Source organism: Lissotriton vulgaris, chromosome 3_1, assembly GCF_964263255.1.
Source record: "Lissotriton vulgaris chromosome 3_1, aLisVul1.2, whole genome shotgun sequence".
Taxonomy (NCBI): Eukaryota; Metazoa; Chordata; class Amphibia; order Caudata; family Salamandridae; genus Lissotriton; species Lissotriton vulgaris.
Genome location: NC_141689.1, coordinates 2,026,029,348 through 2,026,051,796, shown reverse-complemented (window position 1 = coordinate 2,026,051,796; position 22,449 = coordinate 2,026,029,348). Strand labels below are relative to the sequence as shown.

The following is a 22,449-nucleotide window of genomic DNA, read 5'->3' as shown; positions in this document are numbered from 1 at the left end:
GAGCAGCCTTCAGGCTTAGTTCAGAAGGAGTGTAAAGCAGCTTGTTTTACCAGAATACAATCTTATTGCATGGATTAAGTGAAAAAAAAACACAAGGTATTTATAAAAGTATATCTTTATTATATAATAGTCTCTAACACATACAAATATCTCCTTGCCGGAAATATGCACAATGCCCACAATACTTTTTAAAGAAATTACTGTTAATATCAGAAAATACATAGTGGGCCCCAGGGGGGACCAAACCACATATTAAGAAAGTGGTATAAGAACCACAACTCTGATCAAGACAGTGAGGACTTAGAAGTGCTGGGGACCCAAAGAACTACCCAAGGTGAGTGACTAGCAACCCCATGGAGAGCGTGTGCAGTGTGAATACACAACAGCATGCTTTGTACAAGTCTATGTGTAAGTTGCGGCTGGATTTTTAAAGATTAATGACCCTTCCAATTTTAGGGAGAAAGCAGATAGACTGAGTTCCTGATTAGCAGTATCCCAGCCAGACTATTCCACAAACAGCTTAGCACCAGGTAAAAAGTGGGGGTAACCATACAGAAGGATCCTATCTTTGTACATAACCCCTCCCATAAACGAAAGGAGATGAGGCTAACCTTGCCCAGTTGAGACTTTATTTCCTAAGTGGCCAAATAATGAAGGTCCTGCATGTGCATAGCTACTCCCTATCCTATGGTCTACTGAGAAGTTCCTCCCCTGGAGGGTTTTTGATCCTCTCAAAAGTTTGAAGTGTCTATCTGCCTTCTGTCTGAGCCAAGAAAGAGGCTTGTGGGGTGCCTGATTAGGGAAGAGAGGCCTTAACAGGGTTGGTCTCATCCTCCTCAGAGCACTGGTCACCATTAAGACCTTTCTGTCCAGGACTGTCCTGTATCTATCCCTAGGGGTCAATCTCTGACTGCCTACAGCTTTTGGTTGATCCCTTCTGGGTGGAACACTAGAGGGCCAGTGAAAGTTTGGGACAGCTTTGTCCCAGGATTTACTTTGCCCAACAAAGTCCATCATGGGGATGTCACTGCCTAAGGATAAGAGGGATCCCTCAAATTATTGAGGATTATCCACCTGGCTATACTACTAGGTTGGGGTCCTTAATCTGTTGATGAGGTGGTTCCTCTTAGCAGTGGGCCCCTAGAGGTCTACTGACATATCTAACCTCTACAGCCCTAGGCTGACTGAGGCTGGGCAGAGAGGGGTATGATACCTGCTCCAGACTGGGTACCTCCTTGAAAGGTTCCCCTGCCCTCCGTGGCTCTGCCAGGACAGGCCTGACCACCTTTGGGGAAGTTCCTTCACAAGGGGTAGGGTCAGTTCCCTGACAAAGCTGACACTTACCTAATGTCTAGGGGAAAAATACTTTTCTTTATCCCCTTTGCTTCTGGTGGAGCAGGGTGGGCCATTTTTTCAGGCTCCACTGCTCCTGCACTTTCCTGTGGTTGGACTGGGGGCGTAAGGGTCACCAACTTTCCCAGGGAGGCCTAACATCTCTAGATGGGCCTTCAGTTCTATTTAAGCCCAGGCTGAAGTTTCCAAATCATTGCCCAAGAGGCAAACTACAGGCAGGTTATGGACACTGTAACTCTTTTGGGACCAGTGAGCCCTCCCCAGTTGAGATTGACTATGGCCATGGGATGATCTGTTCTAACACCATCTGTGTTGGTCACCGGGTACTTGTACTCAGGTAAAAGATGAAGTGGGGACACAGGGTTTCAAACTAACCCCTGTGTCCCTATAGCCTACAGCTTTCTGACCATTTATCAGAGGCTTCTGTCTGTACTTGCCCAAAGCATTGAGACTTATAGTAAAAGTGGCAAACCCCATGCCACCATCACAGACTAAGGTGGCCTGTGTGAAGGATCTGGCTAAGCCAGTATCCATCTAAGTTCCCCACGAGAACCCAACCACATTTTAGGGTGCACTAATACCACCTAGGAGATTACTACTTGGTGTACTGGGGGTGTTGTAGTAGTAGGAGGTATGTTTTCCTTATTGTCGGCCTTGGGGCAATCAGAATAATTTTTCCTGTGTCTTTGCTTTTTACAAACAAAGCAACAAGGTTCCTTTCTTGGGGGAGGAGTTTGGGACCCACCCCCAGAGGAGGATTTTTGGGGACCGTCAGAAGACTTCCCTTTAGATTTATCTCCACCTTTCTCTTGGATTTTGTAAGTATCTTTCTTCTGGTCACCACCACCCTGGTGAGACGTCAGATCTGAGTCCACCAGATACTGGTGCAAAAGCAGTTTTTGACAATTATTAAGGATCAGCTCCGTCATAATCAAATTATACAATCCTTCATAGTCATGAGCTTTGCTGCTTAATAACCAACCTTCCAGAGTTTTTATGGCACTATGCACAAAATCTACCCAGTCATGGGTTTGTGCTTTCTGGGTATCTCTGAACTTAATTCTGTATTGCTCAGTAGTTAAGCCAAACCTATCAATGAGAGCACTCTTCAAAACGGAGTAATTATCAGCATCCTCTTCAATAACAGTGAGGAGCTTATCTCTACCTTTGTCAGCAAAGGAGAGCCATAAGATAGCCGCCCACTGCTCTGGAGGGACCTTCTGAACTTTACAGGCCCTTTCCAAAGCAGTTATCTAGTTGTGGATGTCATTCTCAGCCTGGTAGGGAGGGACAATCTTGCGCAGGTTCCTACGGTCAAAACAAGTTTCTCTAACTCTATGGACCTTGTTGCTGGCACCATGGGACTCTAGTTCAATTTTTTCTAGCTCTCTGGACTTCTACGGCCTCTTTGTCAAGGGTCAACTGCTCTTGCCTGAGCCTAAGCCTAGCTTTCTCAAGTTCAAGAAGTTGGTATTCCCTATCCAAAGAGTTGTCTCTCTTTCTAGATATGGAGGTCCCTATAGACTGTCCTGAGGCATTGGGTTCTGCAGATGAGGATCTAGACCTCCTTGGTCTACTCTGCACTTTCCCAGGAGGAACAAAGGGGGCTTCCTCAAGGCCACATGCTGTATCCTCTGGGGCTTCTAAGTTCTCCAGGTGGGAGCCATCTTGCTCCCCCTGGTCAATGTTAGATTCAAGGTCAAAGAGGTGCTCCCCTCCTGGCCTATCCTCATACCCTTGCCCATCCACTCTAACCTGTTCATCTGACCCACTAGGTTTTCTGAGGTCATCTAACATTAACACTTTTAGGTGTTGAGTGTTGGCACCTTTCCCCGTCTTCAACTTTCTAGAGGCGCACAGTGCTTTCAGTTCTTGGAACGAATGTTCACTGTATCTAGCAGTCAGAGAGCCACTGGCATCTCCTTTAGTAGACATACTAAGTGTGGTGAGGTGTTGCACCTACCTAATCTAGAGAGAACTAAACTCTCTGAGGTTGGATAAAGGGTGTGCTAACCCTTAACTACCCAACCCTAAGTTCAGTAGAATTTACTATTCAAAGCTTGTATTATATGGGCCTAGTGTTAGTGATAATTTTTCAATTAATCAACACAAAGATTTATCTGGTAAAACAATGCAGGAATTAATCCCAACCGCTGCAAACCAATGTGAGAGCTGGCCTGGCATATGATGTACACTTATTTAAGTGGACACCTTGCATCAGTCCAGACAACCCTTATGGTGATTTAAGAGGTCTTGACAACCTTAGAAAGCTCTCTTTATGGTAGCTGTGGAGAGGAGCCTTCAGGCTTAGTTCAATAGGAGTGTAAAGCAGCTTGTTTTACCAGAATGCAATCTTATGGTCTAGTTTAAGTGAAAAATACCCATACAAGGTATTTATAAAAATATGTATTTATTATATAATAATCTCTAACACATACAAATATCTCCTACCCAGAGATATGCACAATGCACACTATACTTTGCAAAGAAATTACAGTAAATAGCACTAAATGCATAGTAGGCCCCAGGGGGGACAAAACCATATACTACGAAAGTGGTATTAGAACCACAACTCGGATCAAGTTAGTGTTGAGAGGACGTAGAAGTGCTGGGGACCCAAGGAACTGCCCATGGTTAGTGACCAGGGACCCCACAGAGAGCGTGTGCAGTGTGAGTACACAACTGTGTGCTCCGTACAAGTTTACATGTAAGTTGCAGTTGGATTTTTATAGATTAAGGACCCTTCCCAGTGGACCTTGAAGAAACATAGTAAAAGACAGATGGTTAAAGAGCCACTCCACCCGTATATATCCTAGTGCCACCGTTACCTACACCAGGGAAGCTGGGCGCAACGGTGTGAAGTGGTTTTGGAAATCGCTGCTGAACCCCATGGAGGACTTCAGGAAAGTGCTGCTGCTGGAAGAGGAGAAAGTGTCCATGTGGAATCTGAAGGTGTATTCTAGACAAGAAGTACCTGCAAGCAGAGGGGACAGAGTCTACGTCACCAAGGAGAGACCAGGCGGTCTGGAAGACAAATGCCTACCAATTTCGGGTATTGCAGAAGAGTTGACGAGGACCTTGACTCTGCAGCTGTGAGGACCAGGCGACGCTGAGGTCGTCCAAGAGCCGTACATGAGTTATTCCACGTCGGATATTGATTGCAGAGGGGTCGGTGTCCAGCCGGAGCACCAACAAGCCTTGGCAAATGCAACCCAGGCAGAAGTCGAAGAAGGTGCAATGTCGGGACCAGCAACTTCCAGGGAACTCACCAAAAGCAGGAGGTACCCAAGCAATCAGGGGAGCCCAAAAGAAGTAAAGGTGACCCTCAAATGGTCCCACAGGTGTCTTTGATGCCCACAGGCCTGGGTAGTGTAGTGTAGTTCCTATATTCCCAATAGGTTCTGCGCATTGGAATAACATAAACGATAGTTTAGACGTAGGACTGAAGTCGACTAGGTCTCTATTGAGTATGTTAGACTTAATTGTGAATGCCAGCTAGCTCAGAGGTCACTAGAAACTTTCTCGAATAGACAAGAAGGGATTAGTTTCTGACAACCATATAACATGACAACTTTGTTCCCCAAGAATAAGAAATATATCTTCAGCGTCGCGGAAACAATAGATGGCTATTTCACTCAGTCAATCGTTTCACCAGGGTTTTTGCAGAGAAATAGAGAGACAGGCGTTTTCAATAAAAGGTTATTTATTGAGCAGTCTTCTTTCTCATGCAAGAGAGGTTAATTGCAAGAATCGTAATACTTGCTATGAAGTAAAGTGCGTACAGTAAAAGGAGTATTATGAAATAATACTGTAAAAGCATTTGTATGGTTTTTAAGCCATCTTAAAAAGGATAAAATACATACAATGATAAATAATGACTAAAAGTACTCAACTGGTGCATCTAAAATACGCCTACCCCGGTGTACCTAACCTAAGTCTAGCACAAGGGAAGAAGTAAGTGAGGTGAAGCTCGAGTTAAACAGTTTCTGCCAAGAATCTATCCAAGAATTCTCTAAGGGTCTAATCAGCTCCGTACCATGGTTATAGAATGAAGGAGGTCTTGTATCTCTCTCTCAGGACTCGATCTCCCAGTAACCCACAAGGGTAGCAGGGAAACACTGGAGCTAGATTTCTCAGCAGGAGAAAAGACAGCGTCTCTCTCAGTGCATCAGCTGGAGGGTCGGCTTCCTTCGGTACTCGCTACAGCAGGGCGTCGGGCAAGTAGTTAGTTGATCTGCTCCAAACCACTGTGTGTTTGCTAGGGCAGATGTGGGTATATTTATACCTGGAAGGTGCCGAGTTTGACGTACGGGTGGACATAATAACGTCACTAAGAACTCAAAGTTCTTTACACGCTCCAGGAGTTCTGGGACAAATCAATACTGAAGTAGGGGGAAGTACCGTACTGCTGAAGGCTGGTTGTCCTAAAGAACTCGTTGTACTCTAGGAGCTTAGTGGAAGTAGCCATGCCGTATTTGGACTGCATTGGCTGTGCCTAAATATGGTTATGATTCTTATGCCTATATAAGGATATAAGTTATACCTATATAAGGGCATGAATCGGGAAATTACACTAGAGCCCTAGATACGTTACAACAGTAGGTTCCTGTATAGTGCACAGGCACAGACGATGGAGCTGACTGGAAGGGAGATGAAGTTGAGCCCAAACGAAGTCCAGCGAAGTCCTGGGTGCCCAGACGGTAGAAGCAGAAGTGGTGTCTGATCTGAATCTTATCCCACAACGGACCTAGGTAAGCCCTTAAGTACCCTAGGGAAAGGGTTGGGATGATTCAGGGGACCCTCCAAGGGAAGGGTCTGGACAGATGGGAGGTTACTCCCATGTCCTTTGTCCAGTTTAGCAACAGAGCAGGAGCCAAGGATCCCAGGACTAGTTTGAAGTGGACTATACACAAGGAAACCAAATATGCCCCTCATGCAGACTGAGTGGCGCTGGCACACCCACCCTGCCCCAATACACTAAATCCTGTCTGGTAGGTGGTCACACCTCCCTGTGACAGAATGCCTATTGTTCTCCCTTCCCCTGCTCGAGCTTGGCTCAGCAGCACGAAGGCAGAATTGTGTCTCTGGGTGGCAACAACCATTTTGTGCTGCCATGGTGTGAGGGTATGATTCCAACATGTTTTATACTAAACTTGATAGGATTCATTGCAGCCAATTTTGAGATGGTAATCGTGTAATTATGCGGTGACACTCTATATGGTATATGGCTGTTTTACTGTGAACCCGGGACAATGGGCTCCAGAGGCAGCAGGGGCATCCTGATCATGCAGGGGCACTCTCTCACTTAGAACCAAGCAGCCTGCCTTCAGAATTGCAAAGGCCTGCTATAGGGGTGACTTATAGGTTTTAAGTGCAGTGACCCTAGATATGAGAAACCTATATCTTTAGTAAGTGGTGCTAGCACCGACTTACACAGGCTGCAATGGCAAACCTGTAGTTCCATTTGAATGGTGACCCATGGGTGGCATAATGCATTCTTCAACCCATGGGGGACCTATGGGGACCTATGCCCTGGGTACCTTAGTACCATTTACTTGGGACTTATAAGGGTAACCCAGTATTAAATCTGGGATGTACCCAAGAACTGAACATAACCAATTTAGGGAAAAAGTCCTGCTCAAGCTTGGCTCAGCAGCAGGAGGGTAGAATTGTGTCTCTGGGTGGCAGCAACCATGTTGTGCTGCCAAGGTCTGGAAGACTGGTAACGGAGACATGAAGAGCCTAACGGAGGGCTCTTCCAGTGCTTGAAATCATAACTGCCGTAGCATTTACGGTGTGAGGGTATGATTCCAACATGTTTGGCACCAAACATGATAGGATTCATTGCAGCCAATTTCGAGACGGTCATCTCGTAATTACGCTGTGCCCCTCTATGTGGTATATGGCGGTTTTACTGTGAACCCGGGGCAATGGGCTCCTACGCCGACGACACCCAGCTGATCCTCTCCCTTACCAACGACCCCGCCACCGCCAGAGCCAACCTTCACGAAGGGATGAAAGAGGTAGCCGAATGGATGAAGAACAGCCGCCTGAAACTGAATTCAGATAAGACGGAAGTCCTCATCCTGGGATCCTCACCCGCCGCTTGGGACGACTCCTGGTGGCCCCCCGCCCTAGGCAGCGCACCCAAACCAACAGACCACGCACGCAACCTGGGCTTCATCCTGGACTCCTCCCTCTCCATGACCAGACAAGTCAACGCCGTCTCCTCGTCGTGCTTCAACATCCTGCGCATGCTACGTAAAATCTTCCGGTGGATCCCCACCGAGACCAGGAAGACGGTCACCCAGGCCCTCGTCACCAGCCGTCTGGACTACGGCAACACCTTCTACGCCGGAACCACCGCCAAACTCCAGAAGAGACTCCAGCGGATCCAGAACGCCTCAGCACGACTCATCCTGGACATCCCCCGTCGCAGCCACATCTCCGGACACCTGAGAGATCTGCACTGGCTCCCGGTCAACAAGAGAATCACCTTCCGTCTCCTCACCCACGCACACAAAGCCCTACACAGCCAAGGCCCAGGATACCTCAACAGCCGCCTCAACTTCTACGCTCCCAAACACCAGCTTCGATCGACCAGCCACGCCCTCGCCGCCGTCCCCCGCATCCGTAGAGCCACCACAGGGGGACGGTCCTTCTCCTACCTCGCCGCCAAGACATGGAACTCCCTCCCCACCCACCTCCACCTGACCCAGGACCACCTCGCCTTCAGGAAGCAATTCAAGACCTGGTTGTTCGAGCAGTAGCAGATCCCCCTCCCCCAGCGCCTTGAGACGCTCTGGGTAAGTAGTGCGCTATATAAATGCGATGATTGATTGATTGATTGATATGGGCAGCAGGGTTGTCTTGCTCATGCAGGGCACCCTTTCACTTAGACCGAAGCAGCCTGCCTTCAGGATTGCAAAGGCCTGCTATAGGAGTGACTTATAGGTTTTAAGTGCAGTGACCCAAGATATAGGAAACCTATATCTTTAGTAAGTGGTGCAAGCACCAACTTACACAGGTTGCAATGGCAGGCCATAAGTTCCATTTGAATGGTGACCCATGGGAGGCATAATGCATGCTTCAGCCTATGGGGGACCTATGAGGAACCTATGCCCTAGGTACCTTAGTACCATTTACTTGGGACTTATAAGGGTACCCCAGTATCCAATATGAGATGTACCTAAGTATTGAACATAACCGATTTAGGGAAAAAGCAGATAGACTGGGGTCCGGATTGGCAGGATCCCAGTCAGACTAGTCCAAAAACAGCTTAGCAGCAGGCAAAAAGTGGGAGTAACCATGCAGAAGGATCCTACTTACCTACACCCGTTCTAAGCCAAAATGCAGCATATGCAGGATCAAAGGCAAGCATAAAGCCAGTGAGTGATTGGAGGGCAGCTGAGTTCTGACAGTGGAGGTGGTCTGTTATTTACTTGTGATATTGTATTCTCTACAAAGTTGAGCCTTCAACTCTCTCCTAAACTGAAACAGGGTTGGGGTTGTCCTGATCGATACAGGAATGTTGCTCCTGATCGTGGGTCCATAGAAGGAAAAGCACTGATGACTTGTGTTTTTGACACTTCTTCCTATGTCTGATGGTGTCTTTGCTGTGAATGTAAAAGCAGGGTTAGTGGGAATCACTGTGAAAAAAGAACCCTCAGGCACCAACTCATGTCAGTGACCATTTGTCATCATAGGGTTCTGGTTGAAGGCAAGTGTATTAGTGCTCAAGGTGATAAAGAGTGACTTAAAACTAGGTATATATGACCCCCAACCAAATTTTAATAAGGGGTCATAATTACCTAGACTTAAAAACAAAGTGAAAGTGGATACTAGATGGTTAAGTAAATGTGAACCACTGTGTCCTAAAAACGTAATAAACGAGTGGTCAAGATGTTTCTGCTATCATGTGCTAATTACGCACAGCATTCATCAGGACCATAATATCCCCACAGCCCCTAGTCGGCGCACACTAAAGCGCAAACCCCAAGGCGGGAGAAAAATACTAAGGGCCATATGTAGGTCCCCAATTACCGGTCGGTAACGGCCGAATTCGGCCGTTACCGACCGGTAATTGTATTTTGAGATGTAGGGCCCTTCATTTTACAGAATCTGTAAATTTACCGAATCGGTAAATTTACTGATTCTGTAAAACACTGAATCGGTAATTTTACCGAATTCGGTAAATCAAGATGTCGGTGGCACTCCACAGAGTGCCACAGGCCCTTAAGAGTCGGTATTTTACCAGCCAATCCTATTGGGTGGTAAAATACCGAATCCAGGTGTGCATGCACACCTGTGCCATGTGACACACAGACATGCCCTTAGGGCATGTCTGTGTGCCACATGGCACACAAGCCTGCACTTGGGGTGCTAGAGGGTGTCAAAGTGACACCCCCTGCACCCTTGCTGGATTCGGTATTTACAGATTCGGTAAATACCGAAATCGGTATTTCCCTTTGATTCCTATGGGCTCCAAAGCCCATAGGAATCAATGGGGAATACCGATTCGGTATTTACCGAATCGGTAAATACCGAATGTTACAGAATCGGTAAATAAAAATAATTCTTTATCTATATCTCCCTCCTTCTAATTTACCGATTCATAAATACCGAATCGGTATGATTGGGTATTTAAGAGTCGGTAAATTAGATTTACCTACATCTGGCCCGAAGTGTACTACACCAACTCACGGAACTGTCGTGGTTTTGAACTTCTTTCAATTTATTAGGAGAAAGTTGTGAGATTGCCTCATGGGCTCGTGGCAGGGGAAACCTTCACGCCAGGAGACTTTCCGTCCAGACGACTGCCTGCAGGATAACCGACTGCTGGCACATCCACGTGTATATGCCAGCAGTAGGTTATCCTGCGGGCGGTCGCCGGGACGGAAAGTCTCCTGGCGTGAAGGTTTCCCCTGCCACGAGCCCATGAGGCAATCTCACAACTTTCTCTTAATAAATTGAAAGAAGTTCAAAACCACGACAGTTCCGTGAGTTGGTGTAGAACACTAAGTATTTTTCTCCCGCCTTGGGGTTTGCGCTTTAGTGTGCGCGGACTAGGGGCTGTGGGGATATTATGGTCCTGATGAATGCTGTGCGTAATTAGCACATGATAGTAGAAACATGTTGACCACTCGTTTATTAAGTTTTTAGGACACAGTGGTTCACATTTACTTAACCATCTAGTATCCACTTTCACTTTGTTTTTAAGTCTAGGTAATTATGACCCCTTATTAAAATTTGGTTGGGGTTCATATATACCTAGTTTTAAGTCACTCTTTATCACCTTGGGCACTAATACACTTGCCTTCAACCAGAACCCTATGATGACAAATGGTCACTGACATGAGTTGGTGCCTGAGGGTTCTTTTTTCACAGTGATTCCCACTAACCCTGCTTTTACCTTTTGCTTGGTTAATAGTAGTCTGATTCTGTGTGTTGGGTTACTCTTTTGTTGTTTTTCTGATATAATTATTAAATGGGTATAAGAGTAACACTTTGACCCTGTTCTCTCTTGTTGTTTAGATGTTTGCTGTGAATATGTTAAGACCCACCAGGTGTCATGAGCTTGCTTGCCAGATAGGTCCGGATATCGGAATTCACCACTTCCACAACAGAATCAGTCAGACGTATCTCTACTGCAGAAATTCTGTGATTCTTTCCCAGCCATCCACTTTTCCTACACGATCTCTTGATTTGTTTGACGCCTTCAAGCACTGTGAAACTCACACCCTCCAAATTAATATTCTAACTTTTTTAGGGAGCAGTTGCTAAAGATCAGGGTTTTCTAACCCTTTGTGAGTCTCAGAAGATTTCCGATCCTTTCTCTCTCGTCAGTGCTGGCTGATTTGGGGTAAATAATTCTCTCGTGAAAATTGGGAAATAGGACCCCTTTTGGACATCTCTTTTTGGTGTACTTTCACAACCTAGGAAGGATTTAGTTCTTGTTTTTTCTAATTACTTATAACTTACAGACGTACAGAATAACATGTTTACAGTAAAAGACCTTACTAATTAATTTAGTGGCAAATATTGTGGCATGTTTTCATACAATATATTTTTTCTAATTCAATGTTTTCTAACAGAAGAACTACATGCACAACTTGCATTCTGTCCATAACAGTTCGAGCGATTCACAAATAGCTTTCACGCAGGGTCCGGATGCCATGCATAAGTAGCCTTACCACCTTGCACAGCAACAGGGCACCGAGTAACCAGACCTACTAACAGGTTACACATAATCCCAGTCAGCAACAGTTCGTCAAGCACCCTCACACAGCATCGGGGTGCCATGCCTTCCAAACCAGCCATGCACTCTATCCAGGCAAAATGCTTAATTATCCCGTCCCTGCACTGAGAGGGCATAGAAGCATCTGCCCATACATGGGCATTACCATTGACAATTCAGCAGGCCAATCACGTGGGTTTTATCATGTAAGAGCATCAGTTTTACACAGATCAACAGATCTAGGAAAAATTAGAATAGTAGTCTCACCAACCAAATATAATATTTAGTATTTCTTTTATTTTTTTTACTCTAATATTATTTGTTTTGGAGAAGACTTGTAATAATATAAGAAGTATTCAACACATGACTTCTGCTGCTTTACAGCAAGTTATTGCATCATAAATACCCATAGTAAAAATAAACTATTTTGTATGTACCGATTTAGGGGTCCAAAATGGGATAGGTCTGTGATATTCTCTGCGAGGTCTCTGGCAGGTCTGGTACTAGCCAAACATATTGTATATTGATGGTTTAAACCCACGAGGAGGGGTCGGAGATACCGGTCTGTTTCTGTTTCTCATTGGCAGAAACCCCATCTCTTGAGGCTAGGGAAATCTAAATAGGTGTGCCCCAAAAGGTGGGGGGTGAGTGCAACATCTTGGGCAGTTCAGCCTAAAATCACCCCAAACTGGTAGTGCGGGCGCTCTCTTCACTCCCTCCAATTGACCATTAAAATACATCATCTTGAATGGGCTCTCGAATGACAGAAAGACGAGGAATTAGCGCTGGCAAAGGGAGCCCAAAACAACATTGTGCTCCTCTCCTGGTGTGTCACACCACATCACTTTAGTGTAGGCTATTCCCTTTACCCCACCTCAGGGATCCACAGGCTTCGAAGCGCTGGCTTCAGTTCACATGTTCCCCTTTAGACTTAATTCAATCCATAGCTTCTCAATGGATACACAGCTCAAGCTCCCGACCTTTTCTTATATGCAGGGCTGAAACCCAGTACACAACAGTGTATTAATCGGGGCCAGTTGGAGTGTTTTTCCCGATCTTTTGATCTCCCCAAAGGGACGATGTGTTCGGCCTTCCGCCCCAGAGAACCTTGCTATTGTGAGCTACGTTGGGGTGACGAATTTGGGGCCAAAAAACGACACCCCTCATAGACGGGGACCTGTTTTACTTTTTTATGGCCAAAGAAACTTGTAACATTGGTGGTGTATCTTTCAGCTTCTAATTCCTACCTCTATCTGCATAATCAACGTAGGTCTCACTCTAGCTATATATAGGGTCCTGGTTACTACTACTACCACTGCAGGTGTCAGAGCAAAATGTTAAGTTAAAAACATATGTTACATCCATACATTGAGTTAAGTGACTCGATGGGACATCGACATACCATAAACTTCATCCAATTCTTTGTGAACATTCCTTTGTGCTTCTGGGTGAGATCCTAGTAGATACAGGGCCCAGTTCATACCGGCTGCAGTTGTGTCATGCCCCTAAAAATGCAGAACAAGTTGCATTACAAATTAGACGCTGCAAAATACACAAAATATAGATCTGCCAAAGTCATCTATATATTTGTAATCATCTATCACCCACACAGACCGTAATGTGGAAATAAAAATACAATTATACCATAAAAATAAATTTTCCAAAGACAGCATTTAACAACAAAATAAGCATGACAGCCTCACCTCACAGATAAATGTATCTTCAACCTCAGTGGGTTGCACATTGTCTTCTGAACAAAAAAAGAAACACAACTCTATGGCCCAAATTCGCAAAGCTTTTCCCGTGTCTTACTCTTGTCTTGGATCTGAATATCCAGGCTTGATTCACAAAGAATTATCAGAGTGGTTGCGTCTTACTCCAGACTTAGTTGTTTCTTACTTACTCATCTCTTTCAAGGATTAACACATGCCTATTCATGTGAAAAGGAAGGTTTGCGATTCACAGTACACTCTATGGCCCAGATGCATCAAGGTAAAATCCGCTCGCAAAGGGGCAGATTCTGAGAATCTGCCCCTTTGCGACCGGTATTTTTGCATTTGGGATGCATCATCCCAAATGCAAAAATCGCAAATTAAGAATTCGCTAAATTGCGATTACTTGCATTTAAGGAATCTCAAATTGAGATTCCTTAAATGCAATGCATCAAAGTTAAAAAATTTAGCGATTTCGCTAATAGGAGTGGCAAATTAAAATGAAGTTCAACTTCACGGTAATTTGCAAAAGCTTTGAAAAATGCACTTTTGTGCATTTTTCAAAGTTTCATGTTGCGCACACACATGCCCTAAGGGCACGTGTGTGCGCAACACATGTGCACAGATCAATTTCAGGGGGTGCAACAGGGTGTCCTTCGGACACCCCTGCACCCTTGAAATCGCATTCTCAATTTGCGATTCGCTAATTGCGATTCGCAAATTGAGAATGTCTTCCTATTCATTCCTATGGGCCTCTAGGAGCATTTTGCCAGGGCCAGTTTTGGTTCCCAGTCAAGTAAGCAAGATATTATATTGTAGTCTGCACTTGATGCCCATATTCTCAATAATTCACCATGACTCAGTGCCCTACTGATGAAGCCAAAATAGGCCGAACTTGCCTGTGGTTGCTTTTGTTCTCATTCCGGAGGAACCAGGCTTGGCAGTGTTGGTTGGTCAGTTTCTTCTAGATCAAGGCCATGGCAGATTTTTATATCAGTGGCTGCTGTCTGAGGTAGCTAAGTGGGCAATAGACCATGAACTGGACTGTGGCCCAGTTTAATTACTAGTGGTTAGGGTTAATTCTAACCATCAATTTTTTATATTTTTTTCCAGAGCAATGCCCCATCTGGCACAGGGATGCCTAGACACTGCTCCTGTGCTCACAGTGCCATAGTACTCGAGCTGCACTCTGTAGACGAGGCTTAAATAGGGTAAACATGTCTGGGGTTTCTCATGTACCCATTCAGATGACAGTATGGGTTGGGCTATTGCTACAGGAGCATAACCAAGACAGAATTGAATGGGGCTAGTTCCGGTCTGAGGTGGTATATAGCAGGCAAAAAATAATGGACTGGATTGTTTCCAAAAGTAATTACCAATGGCTGAATATAATTGAAGCAAGTCAGACATCACCTTTTTGTTTTCCTTAATTTGGATCATAACATGGACAAGGAAGGTTGAGTCTCTATATTTATGACATTTTATTGCAGAGGTCCTATCAGATTTAAACCACCTGTTTTGCATCTTCAACCCAACTCTAATACAGTTGTCCCATCATCACTGTTGTGCATGATTTTGACAAGGATACCTAATGAGCCTATTGGAAATTCCATAGGGTAGATATTCCGTCAATAATTCCTCCATACAGCCCTGACCAAATCCTTTGGGTGGCAGATTCATATATTAACATGACCTATGATCAAAAGCATTTTAATGCCAGAAGTCCTCCATTTTTGTGAGTAGAGGATCCTTCTCAAATTACCCAAAACTAAAGAGTTCTCATTATCAAATGATATATGATCAACATTCACAACATCGAAAAGAAACCATTTGGTTCCAGCTAAACGCAGATATACTATATTGAGACAAACTGCAATAAAGTGGATACGTTTTAAATGCGACTTAAGAAAGACTCAAAATACCAGCATCAATTTGGGTGGTAATGGAACCTCTTTTAGCCACAGTCTCATGGTTAAAATACCCATAGACATGGAGAGAGTCAACCACCTCCTAGTATTTTTGGAAACAATATAAGAGGACCTATTAGACAGAAAGACTCTAATTGTGATGCCGCCCTTTCCCGCCAAGCCAGCTACATTCCATGAAATCCCTCACTGACCATAACCATTAGACTCTACCTCTCCAAATTGGTACGAGCAAGATCACCAATTGGCTCTAATTTCAGAACACCCAGAGGTAATTATTCAGGGGAGCGTAAGCATAAGGGTTAGTAAGTTGCTTGCTAACAGAGCAGTATGCATCATAAGTGTTGTGAGAGCATCCAATTTTATAGCGTCAGGTTTATTTTCTGATGTCTGTGACAAAGATGCAAAGAGCTTGGGCAACTGTGAGAAAGCAGGACCTGCTTGCAGAGTCCCCCACTTATTGCCCCCATTTTGACTACTAGATGCTGGTTATCTTACTATGACTGTGCTCTGTGGTCTGCCACCCAGACCGAGGGCCTGTGCTCTGAATACTTAAGAGCACACAGGGAGGGAACATAAATATTACAAAAATGCACAAATGCACAGTAGGTAACTCAATCTGGACTCTTCAGTAATGTGAGATATATTCCTTTTAATGGATTCTTGAATCATTCATGGCGTAAGATGATCGAACAAAGCAGCAAAAAATACAGCCAACGCGTTTCGTCCCAATGAGGCTTCCTCAGGGCAGGTACTAGAATCCTCCAATCTTATGGTGATCACTGGCGTGACAGGATCACTATATTTTATACTTTGCACCAATATGTAGTGTCTCTTCCGAAACCAGTAGTTATCACGGAAAGCCCTCAGTTTATCCCACACTTCATGTTAGTAGTCCACAGTTGCTTAGGACACATACAATCCTCAGACCGTGTTTTCTAATCCCAGTTCAATTATAAAGTGTTCACTTTGATAGGTGACACTCCATAAATTGAGAGTTACTTCATTTTAGTAACTTTTACTTTAACTTTTAGTAACATTTAGCGCTCTACAAATCCTATTCCAATTCCAATTCCAATTCCAATTTAGGCTCCAGTAAGACGCCGTGCCTCTCAACCCGCCGCCAGCCTTCGAAAATCCAACGGGAACCCTTTATCCCTTACTGCCTATTTCTATGTTTTCCTGTGCTCTGATTACAAGTACATGGCAACTAGGTATACTTACAAATGGTACTGACAACCTACCTGCAATTTCCTAGTATATGGTAGGAGATGGTTTAGAGGCCAAGTAGATTTAATACAATTAAGTGTGCACTACTGTGGTGCCTGCTGTCATTTTAAAAGTCGGCCCTGCCTTACTGCTTTTAAAATATAAGTATATGCAAATTAGACTTTGGAATGAAAGATACTTCCAAAGTCTCAAACTACCTAACTTTTACTTAAAGGTCACCCCATACATTTTCCCTAGGTGCCACAGGGGTGTGGTGCCTTATAACTATTACGCAGAGGCATTATAAAAGATGGTTTATATGCCCTGGTGAGGGAAAAACTGTCAATTTAATTTTGTTTTTCCCCATTGTAGCACAATGGCTCCATAGGCTAACATAGGAATACTTTATTACAGTATAGCTATTGAAAGAAAGGATCTAACAATATACTTTAAAGTATGATACTTTGAATAAATCCAACATCTTGCCACTGTTAGATTGTTTATAACTATCACAGAAACAAAGTTACAGAACTTTCTTTTCTGTAAGGCAAAATCGAGCTTCCAACAGTCCTCTCCTGATTGGTCATCCTCTGCAAGGCTGAGGCAAGCTGTCTTAATGAGGTGTGAAGTGGCCTGACTTGAGACAAAGGATTTCCTGTGGGAGGAGTACTGCAAGCTGTAGAGCCAAAGGCAGGATGGGGGTGGAGTAGCTAAACTGGTCTTTAAAGGTAGACAACAGTTTAGGGCAGCACAGGCTCACCCCCACATCCTGCATGTGGGATGACTTGGACGGATCTTAACCTCAAGAAGAGAGTTTATCCATTTTGGATTTTGAAAGAATAGTGCGTTTAGGGAGAGGAGTCATACTTCAGGGTGTCACCCGGTACCCCATTGTTCAGGGGTGCCCCATTGCTTGTCACCCAGGAACAATGGATACATATGGGAGAGCTACACAGCAACTCAGATCCCCGTCTGACACAACAAGGAGTAGAAGGACTGCCCTGCTGGAACCCTGTTCTGCACCCCAAGGATTGCACTCTGAAGCACTGCACCTGCTGCACAATCTGGAACTACAGCCCCAAGGACTTTGCCTGGCTTCACAAGGATTAAGAAGTAGACTCCCTGAAAGCAACAGGGTAACAGAGCTGCACCTGCATCATCTCCACCAAGAAGGACCCATCCATAGTGTGTCCTGTGGACTTTTAAAGATTGGGTTGGGTGCATTGTGGGACATGTAGTCATAACATCCCAAGGACCATCTTTGAGCTTCTAGATACTTAGATTGTTATTTAGGACACTTTGAGCCCACAAGAGGAGGTTAAGGAAGAAAATCCAGAAGTTTAGAGAAGATTAGAGAATTCTTGATAAAAAGCTCCATAACGTGACCAACTCATCGATTAGAGTCAAGCCGCCAATGTCAAACCACGACCGGACCTGGATTTCAGGTTCATCCTGCTGAAAGCTCTGAAGCTCAAGACTTCCAGGATTTCACCAAGGTCTCGTGCTGAACCAAGCTGCCAACGTCAATGCGGATCTAACCTGACTAGGAGCCTTACTCAATGTCAAGAGAAAAAACTGCAAATAAGTTTCTAAGTGCAAAGGTGACATTTTGACCAAGGCCTCTCGCATAGTGTATCCGACCTGAGCTCCATCGCGGTCGGTCGGACTCATATTTTGACTTTGTCCCGGTCAAGCGCGTCCAGTTGTCACAAATCCATGCTTTTTTCTTTTAAGCACTAGAAAGTGTTTATTCTTTAAAAATTCATATCTTCAGTTCCCTACATTGGATTTTTGGTTTCATTTTAAGGATAAAAATATTTCCCATTTTTATAAATTGGTGTTTGGATTTGTATTGTCTGATGGGTCTTACCTATTTAATGTATTGGTGTTTTTAAATGCTTTAAACACTGTCTTCTAAGTTAAGCCAGCAACGCTCCTTGCCAGCTACCAAATGATGAGCAAGGGAATAATTTATTGAGAAGCTGACTGTACCTTTTATTGTGATTGTGGCCTTATTACTAGTGGTAAGTCCCTACTTATCCAGACTAATAATCCACATTCCAACAGCAACATTTCTCAAAAAACATTAGGGAGTTCAGATTCTTACTTGCCCTTTTGCCTATGCCCTTCAATATATCAAAATGTAAGCACTATTTTAACTCCGGAGGAGGAGTTGAGAATTTGAGCTTAAGGTGCTTGAAGTTTCCTGCTTCCCACACCCTGGTTCTGATCTGAATGCATGAACAATGCAGGGGTGACAAGTCCTCTGTGTGATGACAGAGCACAGCCTATTCAGCTGCAAGTGAGACTGTGCCTAGCCCTGCCCCTCAATACTGCCACTTGATGGCCCATCCAGGCACACCTAATCCCTCTATTGTATGCCTGTCTAGGAGGAATAAACAAAGTCCAACTGCAGCCAGTGATGTGACCTAGGACAGGCGGAAAGGACTAAATTGTGAGGGCAGAATAATGCCAAATTTCTAAAAGTGGCATTTTCAAAATGGTAACTTAAAATACACCTTTACCATTAAAGAGGATTCTTAATTACAATTTCCCAGACACCAAACATGAAATGTGTACCTGTTCCCAATCAAAAGTTAGCATTTATTAAATGTAATAAGCAGCCCAATGTTAGCCTATGGGAGAGGTAATGCTCATAATAGTGATAAAGGATTTAGGAGTTTTTCACTGACAGGACATGTAAAACTTAAATGTACATGCACAGCCTTTTAATTTTAATGCACCATTTCTTATGGGGTACCCAGGGCCTACCATAGGGGTGACCTATATAACACAACATGTATATTTGTAAAGTGCACACTCACCCAGAAGGGTATCTTGGCGCTGGATAACAGATGTTTATTGTTACCCAACTCAATGGTACTCATTTTATCGACCTCAGAATGATGAAAGGCTAAGTGGACCTGCAGGGATTTGAACCTGTGTCTATGAGGCCAAACACAGGTCCCTACAGTAAACGCATTAGTTTACTAAACTACCAGACCAGGCTAATAATGCAATAAAAGGTGAGATTAAGGCATGGCTAAGTCGAATTGGCAGTTAGTTTAAAACTGCATTCAGGCTGCAATGGCAGGCCTGGGGCATGTTTTAAGGGGCTTCTTGAGTGGGTGGCACAACAAGTGCTTCGGGCCCACTAGTAGCAGTTAATTTACAGGCCCTGGGTATATGCTGTACTACTTTACAAGGGACATATACGTAAATTAAATACCAATCACTTGTTAGCCGATGTTATCATGTTTTAAGGCAAAAGCACAAGCACTTTAGCACTGGATAGCAGTGGTAAACTGCACAGAGTCCTAGAGCCAACAGACACCAATTCCTGCAACAGGTGGCGGGTAAAGGCAAAATTTTGGGGGAAGACAACCCTAAGGCTGACGGGTCTAAAATATGACATGAAACCATAAAATAAATATGCATCTTGTAAATACTGTACTTTTTAATTTTAAAAAAATCCATAAACTGGTTTTAATAATGGTAAACATGGTAACACATTAGAAGGACAAGACAAAATACTATTTTAACTGATAATATACGTGCCCAAAAACCCCAAGGATTGTATTTACCTCAAACATGAATGTGTCCACCTCTTCACGGATGTCTGTGTAATTGAGTTTCTTCCCATCTTCATCAGTTACATTAAGCAGCATGTCTAAGAAAGCTAGTCTTTTCTTAGATGTTTGAGAATCTAGTTTAGTGTCAGAGTTGCCACTGCTTTTCTCAGCATCCTTCATTTCACGTGCTCGCTCTTCAATAACCTTAATTAAAAAAATATGTATTTACTATTATTTTTGACATTCTGCTTTCAGAAAATTATAAACAACATTACATAATAAAATCTGGGCATTGCCAAATACATTTGAATTAACATTTAGATTTGCATTTCGAATAAAGGGTATTCAGAACTTCAGAAATTCACATACATATATTGGCCTGTAACCTTTCCTTCCTTCCCTATGATACTCCAGTGGAAATTATAGTAACTGGTGTTCTTTCCAACACCCTCCGCAGCACAACTAGACCTTTTCGGTCTAACGGTTATATTTTCATAACAATGGAAAATGCATTTACAAATGCATTTTCACTAAGATACAGCCGAGTACGTGGGACCTAAATTTGCACAGGATTTTCCTGAGCACTCCTCTAACACACCCCTAAGAATGGCCACAAATGTGAATAGTGTGTGAGTTGAGTACATATGAGTTAGTTATGCATTTTTACTTGCCTACACCAGGTTTTACAGATGTTCAGCAAGGAAATCATCTGTGTAAAGTAAGCCCTAAATGTATGGATCATGGTCTACCATGAATTTGCAATCATTTATGTATTCCATAGCAGACTGTAGGCCATCGGGATCCCCAGAGGAAGCCAATGACATTCACACACCACAACCCATGCCCATATGTACCACCCAGTACCACCCCGTTGAACCTTAAAATTATACTCATTGCACAGCAAACACATCCAACACCGCCTTCCCATCAATACACACTAAGGAGCCCTGGGTGCTCATGATCAACAATAAACTCAATGCCATCTTCATTACAGAAACCAAGCAGACCATGATTTCCATCCACATTATCGATGTCCTTGTCCCTCACGACTACTGCATTTAGCACATCGATTGACCAAATAACCCACGAGGAGGAAGCATAATCATTCACTAACACACAGTGGTCTAGCAACAACAGACATTTAGCTCCTTCGAGCACTCCAACCACGTTCTTCTGACACTATGCCTCATCAATACTTTTCAAGTTCAAATGTAGCCTCATGAAGAACGCAGACTTTGTACAGGGCACTCCTGGAGCCAGTCATAGCAATCCCATAGGGCTAGAAATGAAATGAAATGAAAATGGGATTTGTAGAGCGCTGCAGTTGCCCTGAGGCGTCCAGGCGCTGACAGAATGGAGGACAGCTCAGACGCCAGTCCTCCAAGTGTCTTCTACGTGACCACTCAAAGCAACTTTGTTTGTATGCAACAGTCACCAACAAAGAATAGCAGGTTTGCATGCAGAGGTCATAGCAATCATCAGTAGAATAACAGTGTAGATCCAGTAAATAAAGAAAGGATGCACAAAACAGCAGAGATGCTACAAAGTATCCACACAGTGGGTATAATATGGAAACTAGATGACTGCACACTGTATAAAGATATATTAATACATTCTTAGATCATGGATTTTATTTTCCATTTAGGTAAAAATGATCCAGCTGGGATCCTCTGCCAATTATGCTTCTATAAATGTTATTCTGCATTAACGTTTTACTAACAATTACATTTGTCACTGGTACCATTTGGACATTAGAATACAGTGATGTGATGTAAAGGAATTACCCCAAAAAATGTATGCAGATATTTTACACACACACATCTCAAAATAGATTTTAAAATTCATTAAAACCACACTTACGCTGTCAGTAAATGCATGCAGGGTTTTAAGGTGCCTATCATGTTCTCTTCCCTCCTTCAACATGGAATACAGAAAGTCAGGCCAAAGCCATGGCAGCCTCTGCCGACGATGGAGGAGATCGCTCATTCTAAAAAAAAAAGAAAATACATCTATTTAATAGGATAATATATTCTTATTAATTTAGTAGCGTGTGTTGAGATGAAACTCAAAACATTGGTGGAGTACTGACTTTCTCTCAATGAAATTCACGACGAGGTGGATTACAGGGCACCACACCTGAATTTGGATAGACACGCCGGAAAAAGGGTGAATCATGGCAATAGTTGATATAGAGATAGAACATTCCACACAGCCGGGACGGAAGTAGAACCGGCGTGGAGAACGAAAAAATATCGGGTTTTTTGCTAAACAGCCCTGAATACGTTGTGTTGGTTACTGCCCACGGCGAAACACATGTTGGCTGGGAATTGTTTTTGTGTGGAATAAAGAAAAGACAGAACATCCAACAACTGTTTATTGAAAAAAACACAAAAAGAACTGATCATATTGTATTTTGTGTGTTATATGAATTTGAAAAGGAC

General features: G+C 43.7%; 1 protein-coding gene across 4 annotated transcripts in view; it reads right to left on the bottom strand.

The window, feature by feature from the left end:
- The window catches only part of CYP4V2 (cytochrome P450 family 4 subfamily V member 2), a 176,623-nt gene that overhangs the window by 22,768 nt on the left and 131,406 nt on the right, over window positions 1-22,449 (bottom strand). For all 4 annotated transcript variants that reach the window (XR_015309387.1, XR_015309388.1, XM_086962550.1 and 1 more), the window contains exons 6-8: window positions 21,869-21,995; window positions 20,021-20,212; window positions 12,993-13,095 (exon numbers count right to left, since the gene is read on the bottom strand). Coding sequence is in view for 2 of the 4 variants with exons in the window: in XM_086962550.1 (XP_086818676.1) it covers window positions 12,993-13,095; window positions 20,021-20,212; window positions 21,869-21,995 (422 nt within the window). In the remaining 2 variants the exon portion in view is untranslated. The remainder of the gene's footprint in view (window positions 1-12,992; window positions 13,096-20,020; window positions 20,213-21,868; window positions 21,996-22,449) is intronic.